This window comes from Blennius ocellaris, assembly GCF_963422515.1.
Source record: "Blennius ocellaris genome assembly, chromosome: 9".
Classification (NCBI taxonomy): domain Eukaryota; kingdom Metazoa; phylum Chordata; class Actinopteri; order Blenniiformes; family Blenniidae; genus Blennius; species Blennius ocellaris.
Window position 1 is genome coordinate 11,967,481 of NC_137658.1, and position 18,810 is coordinate 11,986,290.

The 18,810-nt window shown below is 40.8% G+C and overlaps 2 protein-coding genes across 2 annotated transcripts in view; both read left to right on the forward strand.

The window, feature by feature from the left end:
- The first annotated feature begins 4,866 nt into the window (after nt 1-4,866).
- Nucleotides 4,867-10,320, forward strand: trim105 (tripartite motif containing 105). Its single transcript, XM_080502148.1, has 7 exons — nt 4,867-4,908; nt 5,211-5,519; nt 6,857-6,952; nt 7,591-7,824; nt 8,553-8,566; nt 8,701-8,816; nt 9,034-10,320. The coding sequence occupies exons 2-7, from the start codon at nt 5,238-5,240 to the stop codon at nt 9,591-9,593; spliced, it is 1,302 nt and encodes a 433-aa protein (XP_080358274.1). The 5' UTR covers nt 4,867-4,908; nt 5,211-5,237; the 3' UTR covers nt 9,594-10,320.
- A 5,474-nt stretch (nt 10,321-15,794) lies between these two features.
- The window catches only part of flt4 (fms related receptor tyrosine kinase 4), a 54,700-nt gene continuing 51,684 nt past the window's right edge, over nt 15,795-18,810 (forward strand). Inside the window, exon 1 of the mRNA XM_080502740.1 lies at nt 15,795-16,010. Coding sequence (XP_080358866.1) covers nt 15,953-16,010 — 58 coding nt within the window. The 5' untranslated portion in view covers nt 15,795-15,952. The remainder of the gene's footprint in view (nt 16,011-18,810) is intronic.

Sequence of the window (18,810 nt, forward strand, 5' to 3'; positions counted from 1 at the left end):
TGACTAACGTTTTGTAAGTCTATATGACAACACAGTTATGAGGCAAGTCAATACAGATATGAGGCAAGGAGCATATGTCTCTCCCATGGGTTTAGTTTCTGGATTTACCTGGAGGTGTAGAAAAATGTCTTCGCCAAGGATACGGACTTGACATTCAACAAGGAGGAGGAGGAGGAGTAGGAGGAGGAAGAGGAAGAGGAAGAAGAGGAGGAGAGCATTGAAATATAGTCCAGGGACACCAAGGAAAACCTATTTCAGTTCATGATCATTTTGCCTTAACAACACTCATTCCGAAGGCTTTACAGACTTGGATAAAGAGATTTAAACAGCAACTCACAAAAAAAGCTTGAGCGAAGTAACATACAATATCAGGCATTTTCTTTTCTATGCACCCACACATAGTTTAAGAACTTTGCACTTCAAAGGTTTAATAGAATAGAATAAAATAGAATACAATACAATACAATACAATACAATACAATACAATACAATACAATACAATACAATACAATACAATAGAGTACAATACAATACAATACAATACAATACAATACAATACAATACAATACAATACAATACAATACAAAAGAACAGAACAGAATAGAATAGAATAGAATAGAATAGAATAGAATAGAATAGAATAGAATAGAATAGAATAGAATAGAATAGAATAGAATAGAATAGAATGTCAGGAGTGATCTAAGAGTCCCTTTTAAGTTCAAGGAATCATTGAGAGGACATCTGTTTGACCAGATATGTCATGGTATAGAGATGGTGGCAGTGGAATAAGACAGGAAGCTGATCTGTCTGTCAGTGGAAGAGCTGGTGATGTGATGATGCTGAGGTTTTCACTGTAATTGAGCAAAGCAGACAGGACTAAGATAGAGATGGTACATCTGTGGCTGTAGAGTCACACAGTGTAGCAGCAGGTCAGGAGGCTTGATGGCAAAACAGCAGATGAGATGAAGATGAGGAATGGCAAGCATCAGAAAAGGTAAACTGGTCCCATACTAAGCAGATTGAATTGTCTTCACTCAATGCACTGCATGCTGAAGAGTGGCATCATTTTAGACGGTTTTGCATCGTGTTTGAGGAGCAGCAGCAAAACCCAGGAGGGATGAGATGCATTTGAGTATTTTAGACAGATATTTATTTATCTATTTATTTTTTCAGGGACACATTTTGTGCCAGGATCTTGACTCTTCTCAGCGGGATTGAAGTTTAATGATGCAATAATTGATGGCCTGATTGATTGAGCAACAGAGATTACCCCTATTGATTCGGGCCGGTCTCATCTCTGTCTCTGCCTCAATTTATTCGTTCTATTATGAGAGCAATTCCACAGTCTCTACCTGCGCAGGGTCGCTTGGCAGTCAAGGTGAAGAGTGCTCTCAGCCTCACTGGCATGTATCACTTATTTTTCCTGACAAGTTCCACAAACTGGAGTGGACATTTTATTGTGTGACCAATATTCTAGATTCACATTTAACCACTTTCATTTGGTTTCTCCTTCCCTAAATAGATTACAGCAGAACTAGATGGATGGATGGATAGATGGATGGATGGACACACTATGTATGATGAGCATTCTCCTGAGGATTTCTGGATGATCCTACAGCTTTGACATGGACCACCAAAGACTGTGGTGCCTATCATTTACGCACAAGTCTCTCTTTTGCTGAGAATGAGTAAAGGTGGGAGCAGATGATAAAAACAGAGATACCATCCAGTCCTTCCTTCCTTTGTGCACAATGGTTACACTTGATAGTTGTCTCAGATAATAGCCTTGAATTCTTCAGTGATTAGAAATATTGATTTAAAGAGACAGGCAGTTTGGGCACTTCACAAATTGGATTCACTAGTAAACAATTGTAAAGTTGGTTTCAATTACTTCTTCTAGGAAGACCAAATGGACCCTTTATCTCAGAGTACAGTTCATATTTCCCTTTTCATTTTTATTTTCAATTATATACAGCCTCCACTGATTTAACAGATAAAGGTCAGTTGATTTATCAGTGTTAGTTTTGCCCATTGGGTGAATCAGTTACATACTTTCTCCTGCAGCCTTGGAATGCCCTCACAAAAGTCCGACAAAATGACCCTGATCATGGTTATTTCTGCTGGGGTCTTGAAAATAAAGAAGATAAAAGCCAGTGGGAAAGTTCTGCTGCGTTTCTGAGATCAAATCATGTTCTTGGTAGGAGGGCCATTTTGAAAATACCACTGACTTCAACCATGCACAAAATGTGACCGTGTATTCAGAGGTTGATCTGGTTTAAAAAAATTCCGAATGAGTCAGTGTTTTTGCTTCAATCCATACCTGATCTGTAGGGGGTGAATTACACTTTTTTTTTTTTTTAGTGTTGAAAAGGCAATTTAAGTCCAAATATATTGGAAAATACACTCTCACTTGTCATAACACAAGGTAAACCCAGATAGTCAGGGATCAGACCCCTTTTGTGCTTTAAACTGCCTTCATTATTTAAAGTCACAGAGGCACATTCTTCATAAATGTGGTGCCATACTGATAGCATCACACAGGTGTTGCAGATTTGTCTGCTTCAAATCCATCTTGCCAATACCTTGCCGCCGGGTGCATTTCGATCTGGGTGATTTGTTTCCTGTGTCCTCAAAGCCCTGTTTAAGAAACCAGACTGAGATGACTGAAGCTTTGTGATGTGGTGCAATGTTTTGCTGAAAGTCAGAAGACGAGGACACAACAATGGTGAAGGATTGAACGTGGCCAGCAGCATCATTAAACGCTCACAACACAAAAGATTGGAAATCAAATATCTCCCATATGTAGCAGCCTGAACCGTCAATAAAAGGCTGGGTGGGCTGCGCCATATATCAAGACTCATAAAGGAAGATGTTTCTAATCGTCTTGTTTCCAATTTTACTGACCCCTTCAAAAGTGTAGCCTTGGAGTCCTGTAGGACTGGCACAGTGTTTTGTCCTCAGTATTGTGCTTTCAGATATGGTCCTCTGCATAACTTGTGATTATTTTATTCAGTGTTGATTTTCTGTCATTTTCCGCAATCGGGCTTATCCACTGACGTCTGGCATCAATGGGGGGTCTCTGAAGAACTGACACATATCTGATATGTCCACTTGCCCAAATGATTTTCTGCAAAAACTATAGACAACTGTGCCCAAGTCCAAGTTTATCAGTAGTTCCTGAAATACTCAGGCTCGTCTATCATCATTCAGATCATCATCCAGATCATTTTTCTTCCTCACCCTGATGCTTCATCGGGTTATCTCACACAGCAGGTGGAAAGACCACTGAAACTTTGTACTCAAGTACAACCCCTGTCACACGACTCAACATTTACCTAATTCTAAGTATAAAATCATTTTTCTTTCTTTCTTTGGACTAAATTGACCTTTAAATTACAAGGAAAGTACACAAACTGAACTGACATATATTGTGTAGGAGAAGAAAGAAGCCCAAAGGGCCTATTCAAAGCCCTCCAGATTACATTTGGATAAAAGTTAAATCCTTAGATTTATTTTAAAAGGTGTCAAAAATGATGATCAATTCACAATTGAGTTAAAAGGAGCGCAGAGGAGAGAAGATCTACTGATGATGAAAGTCATGCGACTGTCAGAAGTGGAACATGTTGTAAAATTAAAATCTTTTCATTCATGTTGTTGAAAAAAAAATATATGCATGTAGAAATAAATGACAAGCTGAATGATTCAGTAAATGCATTTAAAAAAAAAATGCAAACCTGTTGAATGTGTCTTTTTGTCAAAGTTTATATTTCATCTGCAGTCATTTGTAATACCAGCCATTCAATTTACCCTCATAAAATATATACAGACCATTCAATTTACATTTTTGACATAGCAGAAATGAAACTATGGCACAATTTTAGTGAGCATCAATAGACATAGTGCCCAACCAAACTGGCACCTTAACTATTACCAGATTGAAGGATTTTTTATGAGATTAAATATAACAATAAGCAATGAAATGCATAACTCTTCTTGTGCTACTTAAAGGCTGTGTTACCTCAAGTGAGAGGAACTTTGATTATCAGCCATGGTTCTGGAGAGGGTTACAAGACTACTGATTTTACCAGTGTGGTGTTAGAGGAACTTAGAAGTGAAAGACATAATAATGTTTTGTTTTTTGTTTAAGTCATGACCTTGTCAGTAATTTAAAAAGTAATTGCACATAACTGAATGCAAAATTGGGATCACATTGTGTGTGTGTGTGTGTGTGTGTGTGTGTGTGTGTGTGTGTGTGTGTGTGTGTGTGTGTGTGTGTGTGTGTGTGTGTGTGTGTGTGTGTGTGTGTGTGTGTGTGTGTGTGTGTGTGTGTGTGTGTGTGTGTGTGTGTGTGTGTGTGTCTTTCTTTGCCCTGGGATCATGGTGGCCTGTTCAGGTTGCACCCTGGCTCCAGCACCCCTTGTCCCTGCACAGGATAAAGTGCAGGATAAACGTCTTCTCTGGGGTATGAAGAATCTCAAACCCCTGTTTCCTCCACTTAATTGTAAAAGGCAAATGACTACAATATAGCCATTTGCCTGACTAGAGAGCAGTTAACCATGTCTGCATGAAAAGGTATTTATATCAAAAGAACTGAACATGCAGTTTTAAAGATTAAGAACAACAATAACGGATCGATTGTCTTACATTTATTCAAAGCTGCTTGTCTTTATATACATATGTGTGACATGTGGTGACTTTTGTAAAAATTAAACCGGATTTTATAGTTTTATACAGATGAAAAAGTTTTGAAACAAAATAACCAATCAGAGGCGGTTCTGTGGTCCGCGCATGCGCAGTACAGGTGTACGCGCTGTTCCCAGCGGCAGAAGAGGGGCGGGGGGGGGTCAAGAGAGCTGAGAGGGGACTTTGAAGTGTTTGGCGTGTTTATTTCTGCGATCATCAGACAGCGTAAGTTCATCCAAGTCTTGGCGACACGTAGACTCGCATTGCCACATTAAAGCGCGTGTTTTCTGTCGTTGTTTTAATGAGCCGTGAACAGGCTAAAGCTACATGCTAGCAGGATTTCAGGCAGGAGCATAAACCAAACAAACCAAATCCCACGTGACGTAGCACCTGATCCACGTGAGCTGGCTCTCGTTTGGATTTAGCAAGATCGTGGATAGATGTTGGGATGTGCCTTCAAAAAAGAATCAGCCACAGCTCTTGTTAAGCCTCTGTCTCTCTCTGTGTGTCTCTGTCACTGCTTGCAGACTTTAACAGCTGTCCACCACACCACCATGGCTGCCAAAGCTGCTCCGTCCTCCAAGAGCAGCCTGAGAGAGGACCTGACATGCGCCATCTGCTGCGACCTGTTCCGGGACCCCGTCATGCTGACCTGCATGCATCATTTCTGCAAACTGTGCATCTCCAGGTACTGGAGGGGAACACAGGGGCCCGTCACCTGCCCGCAGTGCCGTAAGGAGTTCAGCTCCAAACACTTCCAAACCAACTACCTGGTGGCCGCCATGGTGGAGAAGGTCAGGGCCACAACCTCAGACAGCTTCACCAAAAATCTGGAGGTAATATCATGTCTCTGACCTTCTATTAGCCTGTATTAAATCCTCAACCTGCCCCATGTCTGCATCATGTGGACAGTCTTACAGAGTTATGAAGTAATCTTGTACAAATATCCTTCTGATCTGAGTAAACTAAGACGCTTTATTTGATTAGGTTTATTAGTTGAATGCAACTGTATTTAACATCCTTTTTCTTTTATTAAAGTCCTGGTCCACCTGAAACACATCTGATCAAATTTTAATCTTCCACTCCCCTTTATATTAGTGGTTATGTCATTTAATCACAACACTTTACCGAGACATCCTGCAAGAATACTTGAAACCACTTGTGTTAACACAGTCCAATACAATATATTGATTTGCTTTTGTACTGTTAGTTTACAGAGGTGTGTATGAAACTTTCTAGTTGTTTGCATACAGGCTATCATGTTGAGAAATACACTTCATGTCCTCATTTGTTTTGCAGGTTAGGTCACTTAACAGTGTTTCGTGATTTCAGTTCTAACTTAATTTTCTGTTCCAACTGCAAAGCTTGTTTGGGTGGGCTGAGGCGAGAGGGTGTTTTAATAAGCACTTAGTGTTTTTTTGTCTGAGTGTGCTTATGCTTGTATGCGAAGTGCTTTATAAGTGGCAAACTCCAGTGTGTTGTGACTTTGTGGAGATTGCATGTTCTTCTATTGTTATTCTGGTTTTATCAAGGATCCTTCTACAATCCAAAAACATGTTTTTTTCTGAGTTAATTATTGACGGTAGGTTTTTTTGAGGATGCTAATGTGTGTGTCAGTCCTGTAAAGGACACTATTCACCCTTACTTTTGCCCCAATGTTAGATTCAGCCTTAATAAATAAATTGGTTTAGGGAGATGGATGAAAAGCGCCGTGTCAACATTGATAGGTTGATCATTTATTTGCCGAATACAGCAAATAGCTGGTTAGACTTAAAGCCTGAAAAACGGCAACAACCTTTATTATATTTATCACTTCTAAAGAAGTTGTCATCACCTCATACTTCACTATACTAAAGTAACTAATTTATTTATTTTAAAGGAGGCAAGTTTTTTTCCATGACATGCACCTACCATAGAATAGCAACAAGACAAGGCATTTAATATCTTAAACCTTTCCATTAAGGCTTTTGGTTCTACTGGCGTCTCCCAAGCTATAATATATATAATTCTATGTATGTAGAAAAATGTACAAACATATCAGACCCAACCAATTGTAAAGAACTTTAATTCCACAACAATAGAGCTGATTTTCTTGAGTTCTCTGATTGTGGGATTCAAGTGTTTTCGTTCTCGTGTTTCTGTTTTCTCACTGATTTGATTCATGACTTTTCAGAAACAAGTGAAAGAGACTTTGGAAAACCATCGCCTGAAAAAAGAGGACTTGGTCAACCGTGTTCGGAGGGACAAAGAAAAGATGAATATCATAAAGGTACACTCCTCTGGGGCTCCGACGGGATGGCAGCACTTAGCAGATAAGAATGCGCATGTCCCTCCCTAATGGCTGTTTGCAGGATGTCACTGTGCATATTTAGTGCTGTTTGCAGTTGTGGTAAGTGACAGTTTGTGCTTTGATATGTTAAACCTAATGGTCTTACGCTTGGGTGCATGAACGCCTCTCCAAACTCAAAATTAATTTTGTGTCAACTTTAAACCTGAAATCCTGACTCGCAGAGCACAGTTCACCTGCGTCGACATTCACCTCGGCAGAATTAGCGGAAGCGTCAAGCCGCCTGAAAAAGTGTTTCCAGACAGAGGCGAAAAAAAAGGAAAACACATCAGAAGTGTGAGAGCCAGATGGGAGATGAGAGCTTTGGCTGAGCCGTGCGTTCTGGGCTGAGATGATTAAAAGGAAATCATTCTCTGCTTAAACACTGCAGTTGCTTGACACGTCGAACGTTGATGCTAATTGTAGCAACAGTTACTCCCTTGTTTGATCTCTAAACATACATGTACTGCGAGTTACTCAGACATTTAAGAGAAGTTACTTAGCAACCCGGTTACCACGAGAAAAAGAAAACACTGCAATATCATCTCCACTTATTTTGACCCCAATTAATGTGTCTCTAGAAAGTCGGATCAGACCTGCAGGCTCGTGTCAAAGGCGAGTACCGGGCTCTCCATCAGATCCTGCTCGATGAGGAAACTTGTATGCTGGAGCAGCTGAGGAGGGAGCAGGAGGAGGAGCTGGAGATGGCCCGGCGCCACCTGGAGGCCGTGGAGCAGGCCTTAAAGGAGCTGGAGGACAACATTCAGGCGCTGCAGCAGTGCCACGCCGCCTCGGGAAACGTGGTTCTGACTGAGGTGAGGGTCAGTCTTCTTGGTCAAGACTTTATAGTCAGTTTAAGATACTGACTTTAAGATATATAGACATACAGTTCATATCTTGCAAATTGGCATTAAACTAAAACCACATGTTTCTTTAAACAAACTTTCTCTAAATGGGCTTTGATCCTCCTTAGAAACTGCATAAACAATAACAGTTAAGATACATCTTCTCATTTAGTAACTCCTGAGGACCACGCCAGATCAGTTTCATCTCAGTGTTTGATGGTTTTCATGGCTCATGCTCGCCACTTGGAGAAAACATGATGGGAGTGACCCGTCGGATAGAAACTGAAATCTTTACTTGATTTAGCCATATTGTGTAAATTAAATTAACCGTAATGGGAAATCGACAGGAAATGAACTATGTGCCAACCCCACCTCGACACAACTGATGGTTTAGGCCAGAAGGCAGAAAAACTAAATTCTTGATGAGACACGCATGTAAAGTGAAAACAATTTAAGCGACATCCTCACTAAGCAGAATGGGGGGAAAAATTGCAAAGTGTGTGCAATGTTGTCCTCAAAGCAATGGAAAATATGTAACATTCTAATGAAACATATTTCTATAATCGACATGTTTATGTGTTGATCAATAGTTTTGATATCTTCAGTATAAGTCTATTATAGAGATATTTTTTTTTCACCTTTGTATCTGTTTCAAAAAGCCATTTTATTGTGTTTTCTCTTTGATTTTCTTCTTGCAGCTTCCACATCTCAGGTAAGCATGGCAACCATTCATCAATTTCTTTGAGCATTTCTACACGTCTGATTTGTTTACTGTCATACAGTATGATTTGTGCCAAGCGTACATCAGCGCATTAAACATCTGGTGTTTTTCTATTCCATTGACAGACCATGTACGCAGGTGGATATCGCTCCTGATTTTGATATAAACGCATTCAGCAACAAATACGTAGCCCCATTAGGGTACATCACGTGGCGGAGGATGCTCAAGTCTTTGAAGCCAGGTAATTTTCTCCTCCAATGTGCTTCATTAGACTCAAACTGCTTTCAGGTGAAAACTGCTGCTGCCGCTGCTCCCAACAATGACAGTGAGTACGGGACGGAAGCTCTTCATAAAGATGTCGAAGATGACAGTCCCACGGTTCAATTTCAAGTAGTCCCTTTTCATCAAATTTGATGCCGTCGTCATAATTGCTTTAATGAATTATTTTAATCCCAAAGGTCCTTCGCTGTTGACGTTTGATGTTGACACCGCGCACCCGAGCATCCACGTCTCCCGGGACAAAACAGCGGCACTAGAATGCGACACAGTGAACCATCATTCGAACCACAGTAAGCGTTTCCTCCAGTGCGTCAACATCCTGGCCGCGCAGGGCTTCCACTCGGGCCGACACTACTGGGAGGTGGACGTGGGCTCCAGCTCGAAGTGGGACCTGGGCGTGGCCTCGGAGGCGGTAGACAGGCACGCTCGGATCAAGCTGAGCCCCGACAACGGCTACTGGACCCTGCGGCTGCGTAATGGGAACGAGTACTCGGCCGGGACTCAGCCGTGGACGAGGCTGCAGCTGGGATCTTCCCCACAGAGGATCGGCGTCTTTTTGGATTGCGACGAACGGAAGGTGTCCTTCTACGACGCCGAGGACATGAGTCTGCTCCACGCATTCACTAACGGGCCGAGGGGCAAAGTGTTCCCCTTCTTTAGCCCGTGCATCAGCGACGGCAGGAACAAGCCGCATCCCATAAAACTGCTCCACGACCTTTCAATTCCCCTGTCGGGTTGACATTTCTGCACTCAGTCGCCACGTTTCAGCATGTCAGAGCTGTCGAATAGTATATTGACCAAAGACCATCATTCATTCATTTAGTTTTTGAAAATCCAGCATTGCCGTAGTTTGCATCATTGTACCACGTCGTAATCCATTACGGCTTCTCGCTGTTGTATTTTCCATGCACTTTTAACTTTTAAATTCACCAGATGCTGTTTTCTATTTGAAGCTGGCCTACAAAGCCCTGTAACGTATGAACACTGCCTCATTGTTGCAGTCACTCTGAAGAGATTCACTCAGTTTGCAGGACCAATCAGATCAGCACATTACACGACACTACATTCCAGCTTCTGTAACTCAAACTGCATCTCCTACAAGAAATACCTTGATAATTAGCACTCAATTCTATTCTAAGATTCACTTGGCAAAAACTTTATAGTATTCATGCATTATCGGCATGAAAGAATTGTGCAATTTTAAATGTGATTTAATTGTTCTGTGTTTTATACATGGGTCTTAAAATGTCTTGTATAATTTTCTTCTGAATGCATTTTGTGATTGAAAGACATTAAGATGTAAATTTTGTTTTTCCTCATCTGAACAGTCATTGTCTTATTATATGTGCCTTATTATATATAAAATACTTCGGATAAAGGAAATACACCAAAGTCGATTTAAGAAAAAGAAATTCCCATTGCTGTCACTGAAGGTTATAGTCGGGTATTGTATAGAAAAAAATAATGCTGATGCAAATAAATCATTTTTTCTTCTTTCCAAAATAAACAATGTCTGCTGCTTCTTTTCTGCAGCTGTGATGTTGCATCCTCTCATGACCCGTTCATCTTTAAAGCTCGACCCCACTTGATGTGATCAAGGATGTTATAAAGCATCATCAAAGCAGAGCGCACGACTTGTGCCTGGTGGTTCTCCAAAACCACTCGACTGCAGGGACAGGGGAGGCTCGTTGACTCTCCGGCACCTGGACTGGGAACTTTTGAATGCGTGAGCCATCGCTGACATTTAGACAGCAGGAGTAGGGGGAAGGCTCTCGGTTATCTTCACAAACACACAAGTGCCCTGACGTCCTGTTTCCTTCTGCCAGGTGAAAGGTCGGATAAACAGAGTGACAGTGGGGTTGCCTCTGGGCTTTTTTGACAGGCCTCGGGGGCATTGCCAAAGCAGGATGCCACTGACTGCTTTTCTGTCGGAAAAGTGCCCCAATAAACCTGAGCAGAGGGGGACCGGGCTCTTCCTGCTCATCAGCGTGGTGTGGGTGCAAACGCTGCTGTTTTGAGATCTGAAAAGATAATGAGGCATATCCACACAGAGAAACACTACATGTTTACCTGCTGCTCAACTGCTCGTGCCTTTTGTTTGTGATATATAAATATGTATAGAATTTTTTTAAACTGTAATGATGTGCCAATCAAAAATGTATTTAAATTTAATGAACCAGACCCATCACACTGTTTCTTACCTTTGTTTCCATCCACCTTTATGTTTCAATGTATTTTATATGATGACTTAACAGTCAATGTGTCTTTTTTTTTTTTTTTTTTTTACTATTGTATAAAAATAGCTTCCTGTAGTGGCGAATGCAAAACATTATCTATAACCCTATCCTATGCAGTTCCTCTTGGCTGTCTTCACAATCTCAGCATTTCATACAAAAAACATGCAGATATAGAAATGAGAAGAATCTCATTAAAATATTAAAGAGGCAATGGTTTGATTTTTTTTTTAAGTGTCTTGAGAAATGAGTTGTATACTCAGACCTATAATTAATTACGTTCCCACACGGTTTTCAAAATGATGGATTATATGGATATGTGCACACACTAACATTCATCATACACCCAGAGCCTTCAAATTAAAGCGGGAGACTACTTGTTGCTAATGAGGAGAGGCTGTAATTTCAACCTCTTTATGGTAACATTTATGGTTTGATGTGTTCTTTGCGGCTGTCGTGTCTTGTACCTTCTAAAAGCTATAGAGCTGGATACGACATTCAAGAAAAGGTTGTGATGTCCATGATTAGGAAATAGGATCCTCAGCAAAGAATCATAAATAAACTTTTCCAATTTGAGTTGAATCAGAGGAGTATAGTACATTTCCAATGATTGGCAGGTCCCAGAAAAAAAAAAAAAAATCAGAGTTGGATCCAAAAAGCAGTAACTGGAAAACCTCCAAAGTTTAGCAGTGGGTATCTCTTGATGCTGTCCATGTCAATATGCAAGTGCCTGCAGTCTGAAAGACATTGCACAAGTTTGATTTCTTGTACAATGAGTTCCTGGAAATCACTCAACACTGTGTTTTTCCAATAAACATACGTTCAAAAAAACAGATCTTCTGGGAGGATGTGCCCTGAAGAAATGAATCAAAGACATATTGGCTTGGCCATATGTTGAATTCAGGTTGTGGGTATTTTTTTTCTTAAGGGGGAAGCCTCTTTCCACCTGTGAAACATATTGTCCTTTGGGGATGCTTGCATTTTTCCTCCATCAGCCACAGATTCAGTCTTGCATTTCACATAAACTCAAAGAGATTAAGGTTTAATATATAACGTGTATTCGTCTGCCCAAAAGTAGTGGATAGCATGATAATCCCGCTGGAGTAAATCCACAAAGCAATGACCCAAAAAAAATGGATGGTATTAAAATGAAGGAAGTGAAGCCCAGATTTGCATCACATTGAAAAGTTGTGAGGGGATTTAAAACAGACTGTAGCAGAAAACATGACAAATTCTCACTTAAGGATTTTTCTATTTTTTCCTTAAAGAAAGTGAGGATTTTCACCTGCTTTTTGTACGAGATTAGTAGACATTTATCAGAAAAAGCAAACTCTCCTAAAGGAGCAAGGCTAACTTGTAGAGGTACTGAATGTTCCTCTGAAAAAATACAACTTTCATTATTCGTAGCTGTGGCAGCAAACCAAATCCCTTTTGTAGGAGTTGTTTCAAACATAATTAAACATTTACAAGGTCATATACTACAGTATAGTATGTATTTTCTCACGAGACTGTAAATGTTTATTATTGTTTATCATTGTTTCTTTATTACTGCTCTCCTCAGCATCCTTTTCTGGAGGATGAAACTATTAATAATCTATTAAAAACAGTCTTAAACCATGCTTCAATTAAATGTAATTTAAATTACAGTCTTTGGACATTAGAAGACTTATTGCTTATGGATCTCAACAAGCCATCGGTGTCTTTGTGACGATGAGGACATCCGGCATTCAACGGGCCGACTCTCACTGGTTGTGATTTAAACTCTACAAGGGTGGGTCATCCTCGCCTCCCACACTGGGAAAACTTGAAAATACTGTTATGTGGCTCACCCAAACATGTTTTGTGCAGAGCATTTCTATATTCATGGACTTTTTGTTGTTGTTGGTGCAATTTGTTTCTGCGTGCTGCTTTCTTCTTGGTGTATTGAGCAATTTCTTGTAAATGATGAATGACTATTTGTTATATTGAGCTACTTTTGTTGTTGCTTTTTGTTCATTTGCACTGCGGGAGGAGCAGCTCTCCAATTTGATCGTAACATTGTATAAGATTTATGGCTTTCTAATTTCAAATTTTACACAGAATGCTGTGCCTCCCCACACGACCAAAGGTCAGTTAAAACAAGTACATTTTGAGATTCAGAGAATAAGAAACTCTTGTTAAATAGTCACCCTTGTGGTGTGTTTTCCCTGAGCTGCAACAGTTCGCCCTTATCGAGGATTTCAATTTGTTTATCTGCAACCCACTCGGTGCATTAGCTTCACGACTAATTCGTTGGGGAAATAATTTACATGTGGAAAGCGCTGCCCTCATAATCCGGGGTGTTGCCATCACTGTTGAATGATAGCGGTACATGACCTAAAACTGATGAGAAGTTTTGGCTGCTTTGCTCAAAACAAAACCATCTATTGAAAACTGACAGCGACTTCAAAGTGACTGTCCAGAGTGTCCGAGCGCAGCGCAGCGCAGCACAGGGACGTCCACAGGCTGGAAGTTCAGCGAGAGAGTGAGTGGGTTGCATGCATGCTCCACATCCTTCCTAAGATAGTAGCCATGGGGCAGAAATGTGTTTCCTGACCTGAGGATGGGCCGGGTGGAGCGCTGACACTTCAAGGACAGGTCCTTGAGTCCTCGGTTGTCTCTCCGGGGCCACAAGTATTATAAATTTGGAGCTTTTCATCTGACAGAGCAGAGGTGATCTGGCTTTCCTGCAATGGGACTATTGTTTATTATTGTTAAATGAAGGACTTATGTGTGCAGTTTTTTTTTTTCTTCAATAATTTCACCATACAAGTGGCTTTGTTTCCCTTTGCATTGATGACTTTGTTTGCTCTAAAGCAGCGATGGGATTTGATACATCCCGAGACAAGGCTTTGTTAGACTATCAAACCCGATTTAGTGTGCTTATTTCCTTTTGAACGTGAGGGCGCTGCCAGCCTGGAACCAGAGGAACATTTTAATTACAACCATTGAATCACAACATTGTGCATTAGAGTCAGAGACGTGGTCTGCCATACAGGATCTGGAGGGGAAACACAAGCCCACAATAACACACAATGAACTTTAGCCTCCCTGTGATTTTACGCTCTCAACATTGGTTTCTTCATAGTTCAATGAAAACATATTCATATCAAGGAAAATTTGTTTTCTCATGCATATCATTGACAGCTGCTGATTAATGATAGGGGGTGAAGTGTTCAATAGTTCAACAGGCGCAGTTCGGAAGGCCTCAAAAGTCAAATATAGCTATATTTTTGTTCAGTGCATATCCAAGTGGAGACAGAGTATGCTATTGATTTCTACAGCGTGGTCCCTGCTTTATAAAAACAAAGCTGTCTGGGATTGATTATGTTGGCTTGAATTGGTATGCTGGCTTTGGGGTCGACATGAGACAACTGTAGGTTGAAGCTGCTGCTGCGACATGCGGCAGGTACGAAGAAAAACAAAGCACACATTGTGTGTGTGTGTGTGTGTGTGTGTGTGTGTGTGTGTGTGTGTGTGTGTGTGTGTGTGTGTGTGTATGTGTGCGTGCGGTCGCGTGAAAGCTTGAAAGTGCACGTTCCTTTGGTTCTCTTTGACTTTTTATTCTGAGTGTATATGGTACACGGTTTTTCAATTTTCTGAAATCTCTCCTCTGTAAAATGAAACTGGGCTGCCAGCAGCTCACAACATGCCCATGTTGTGCTCTAAGTACAGGGTTTTCATTCACACTCTGAGGACTCCCTAAGGTGGGTGGATGGGGGGGTGGGGTTGGGGGGTTAACAGGATTTGGACAAGCACTCTGTGCAGGTTACTTTCATTGGAGGGATCACCACAACTGACCCTCTGAATGAATAATTACTGACACTTAACAGAAAAAAAAAACCTCCCGAAGCTCTGCTGAACTCAGTTTTTATTTGTCTAATGTGAGGAGGAATTTGTGTCCACCAGATATCGTCTCTTCTTATTGATGGCTGACATTTGACCCCAACAGATAAAACTGCGCATACCTTTTGGTATTTGGACGCGTAGTACCTTTTACGGGTATTGTTTTACGGATTGAAAAACAGCTGAAAAGCAAAAGGCAGGGTGTCAGGGTAAAAAGCCTTTAATATTCCTGTGAAGGTTCAGACTGTGTCTGATTTTGCTGTGCTGTTTGCTCAGCTCCTGCGGTGACACCGCGGTCTTCCCGAGGCAGCTTTGTGAGAACTGCTGATGGTTTTAGGATTACCTGCTGAGCTGTTCATGATACCTTCTAAATGCTCGGGGAAATCCATGAAATTAAAATCAATATTAAAGAGTTTCTGCACTGAGGTTCCAGATGAAAATAATTGACTGCTCCAGCACAGAATCTGTAATGGTCTCCTTGCATTGTGTTGGGCTCCATCAGCACAACACAATGCATCATTATTTGCAAGTCTTGTGCAGGGTGAATGAAGCCAGTGGGATCTTGCAGGGAGGAAATTTGTCATGGATGTTAAGGAGACCCACACCCACCGACCCTCACTCACACTCCTCCAATTCAGCTGGTTTTATGAAGTGGTGGGTGTGCAAGCCTCCAGTCACGAGCAAAGGAAAGGGAAATCATTGTAAATCCCATCCACTGCCTCATGCATCCTTTTGACAAAAGGAAAAGGCGGTTTTTTTTTCTTTCTTCAGTTTTCCCTCAGCACTCGGGCTCTGTCCTCTCTGTGCGCACCAGAAGCATCGATTGGGAGTTTCACCTGAGTTTCACTCAGTCACGGACTTTTTTTTTTTTCTTCCCCTTTTTTCTTTCAAGCAGCATCCCAACATCTCCCCCACAGTATCCCTTCCCCTTCTTCTTCTTTTCCCTTTTTGTAAAATAAGATCGATCAAGGTTGAGCAGCTCTGGAGCAGAGACCCGGAGATGAAGACAGATCTGACGTCTTTCTGTCGGACGTGGATTGGAATAGCGTGCGCGTCAGGTGAGCGTTCTCCAACAGGAGAACCCCAAAAAAAAAAAAGTTTTGAGCGCCCAACTTTTTCTTTGACTGGAAAAGGTCGAGCTGACACTACCTTCTTCCGAGATTTATACCAGATTTATTCAGTTTTAAAGTGACAGGCGATTATTTCACAAGTTTTCTGCGCGTTTTAAGTTGTAATTTTAAACTTAAACACTTTTCTCTAACCTGATGACTTGGAAACGACTGCAGGTTTGAATCCTGCCTCTTCTGCGTGCAGATAGGCACTAGGGGGAGGCATGCTGTTGTTGTGTTTGATTCACATGGTAATTGATGAAATTTAGAAGCAAAGATTAACAAGGTTTTTTTTTTGGTGGGGGTGGGGGGGTGGGGGGGGGGGGTAAAGTGATTTGGTGATCCCTTCAAAATATGAGCTGGCTGTTTTTGCAATGTGCAATGCAATTTTGGAGGAGAAGGAAAGCAGTCTGATCTGCCTCCACATGTGCTTTGTTGTCCTTTGCTGGCAGAGAAAATCCATGGAGGAGAATACTGGAGAGTAAATAATCCAACACACAGCGTTTTCTTTGCACTGTTTGGATCGACTCAATGTGTTTGTTTGAGTTGGGCATTAGCTATCACTGCTGAACAGCTGTTCATAAAGAACATGGGAACAGTTTTGTGATGGGCAGCCGCCATATGGCCCTCTAATTCATGACTCCAGGGTTGTGGGGCAGCTTCTCTCTTCAATATGTGACATATGAATTCAGAGCAAAGAGCAACCTCCTCCAGTGGCAACAATAGTTCAATTCACGTGTCTGATGCTTTGTATAGAATTTTTCAAGCCTCCAAAAAACAAAGGCAAACAAAAAATAGACTTCAAACTCATTTATCCACATGTTGCATTTATAACACTGCTTGATATTTTTGCAACCACACAAAATTAATGTCTTGCAGTGTGTGTGTGTGCGTGTGTGTGTGTGTGGCCTGAGCCAAACTTACTTGTAATGTGTTGGCCGAACGGCAGACAGCTCTCATCTTTTTCATCTGATGCTGAAAACATACAAAAGAAACAGCCTTTGCAACACAGTCCAGGAGGAAAAGCATGTTGTATAATTTTAAAGCTCTGTCTGACCTTTCTGCCACAGAAATCCAATACGCCTTTTATTGTAAGTGTGGCTTCATATTTGTATACACTTACTCATTGAATGCATGTTCTGACATACTCAGCCTTCATGTTCCTCAATAGATGCTGAAAAAAACAAACATTTGAAGAAATATCCTGGCGGCAGAGCGCTTCATATTGGTGTCTTCACGTTTGTCAAGTGCAGCCTCAGAGCAGGAACCTGTTGGATCAAGTGCTACATTAAAATAGCGACGTAGCAAAACGTGAATATGCTGTGACTTGGTATTGCCACCTTTTGCACATCAGGTCGAATTGAAAAGAACATTTTTTTTTTACTCTCCATAACTGATAATATTCTTCAGTTGAAGCTTCTCTTTCCCATTTGGGCTAAAAGCTGCAATATGGCTTCCTAAAATCAAACCAATCAAATTGCTTAAAAAAAGAAACAGTGAGGAAAAGCAGTCATTGTGTGATCTCAAAAACATTTATTCTATCATTCAGTAATATCTACTGAATTAATTAATTTAATATATCTACTTCTTTGAACCACAAGGTGGTGTCATGAGTCCCTTTGCTCCTGGATCTGTTCACATTCAGAACAACCTGTTGATGAATGATCAAATAAATATCCAAAACGTGTAATTAATGTTTTATATTCCCTTTCGTTTTCTTTAAGCAGCCAAAAAGACCAAATGCTATTGACCCATGGAATTAAACGAATATATCCAGGATGCAATTAGCCAGGGAATATGTGCCCACCATAGTTTATGCATCCTCCTTCAGCTAAATCATTTTTTTTTACTGCTGCTCTCTGTCTGCGCATTAGCTTCAATGGCTTTTTCTTTAGTTTCAATTTCTTTTTCTATGAGCGTGACTGACTCTGACCTGTGGTGCACCTCAAGGGTCAATTTTATATCCACATCTCCTTTTGTTCCATCTGCTGCCGCTTTATTTATATGATTTCCCTTGCTTTGTTATTTCTAAACATTGTTTGTCAGCTATAGGCATGTGGCTAATTAATTTGTTTCCAAAAAGAAAACAGAAGTATCACAACATGTTTTATCTTAATATGACTGAACCTAATATTGTTAGTTTTCCTTTTTCTGTCTTACATATGTGAATTAAACCAGTTAGTCAGGATTTAAAAAAAAAAAAGTCTGATATCAAATAACTTGAACACGTTTGTGTTTTTTCAGCTTTGTGCTGCATTGCTGTAGATTCAGGAGGCTGAAGCTTGACCCTTGACTGGTTTGGCCATTTGTTAGGCATGAAGATGACTTAAAACATGATTGTTTACACACGAGCGCTGAGGCAGAGTCACCTTCATGTCCTCTATCTATGAGATCTGTTTGTCGCTGTGCTTTTTTGCCACCTGCTTCAGGCCGCAGGAGCTTTTATTCATTCTTCGTGTAAAGAGCTAATGATTTTTTTTTTAAGTTGGAGAAAAGAAATACTGACCAATTTTGTAATCTCAAGTGAAAACACATCTGTTCTGAAGGTTTTCATAGATGGGGCCATTATTTTTAATCTCTACCATTACAAGATACAATTGTTCCTCTGTTTCCCCATTAATTGTGGATTGATAGCATGAACTAAACTACTCTTTTGTTACAATTAAGCTACGTAAGTTAACTCACCAAACTTTTTTCCCCTCTTGGATTCGGAACATGACAACCCTCCCAGGCAGAAAGGGAAAACTTT

Bases quoted from the DNA above. Each gene is read 5' to 3' on its own strand.
- trim105 (XM_080502148.1), top strand. From the start codon at position 5,238: ATGGCTGCCAAAGCTGCTCCGTCCTCCAAGAGCAGCCTGAGAGAGGAC. The intron at 5,520-6,856 runs GTAATATCATGT...ATGACTTTTCAG, and splicing joins GCTTCACCAAAAATCTGGAG to AAACAAGTGAAAGAGACTTT. The intron at 6,953-7,590 runs GTACACTCCTCT...ATGTGTCTCTAG, and splicing joins AAAAGATGAATATCATAAAG to AAAGTCGGATCAGACCTGCA.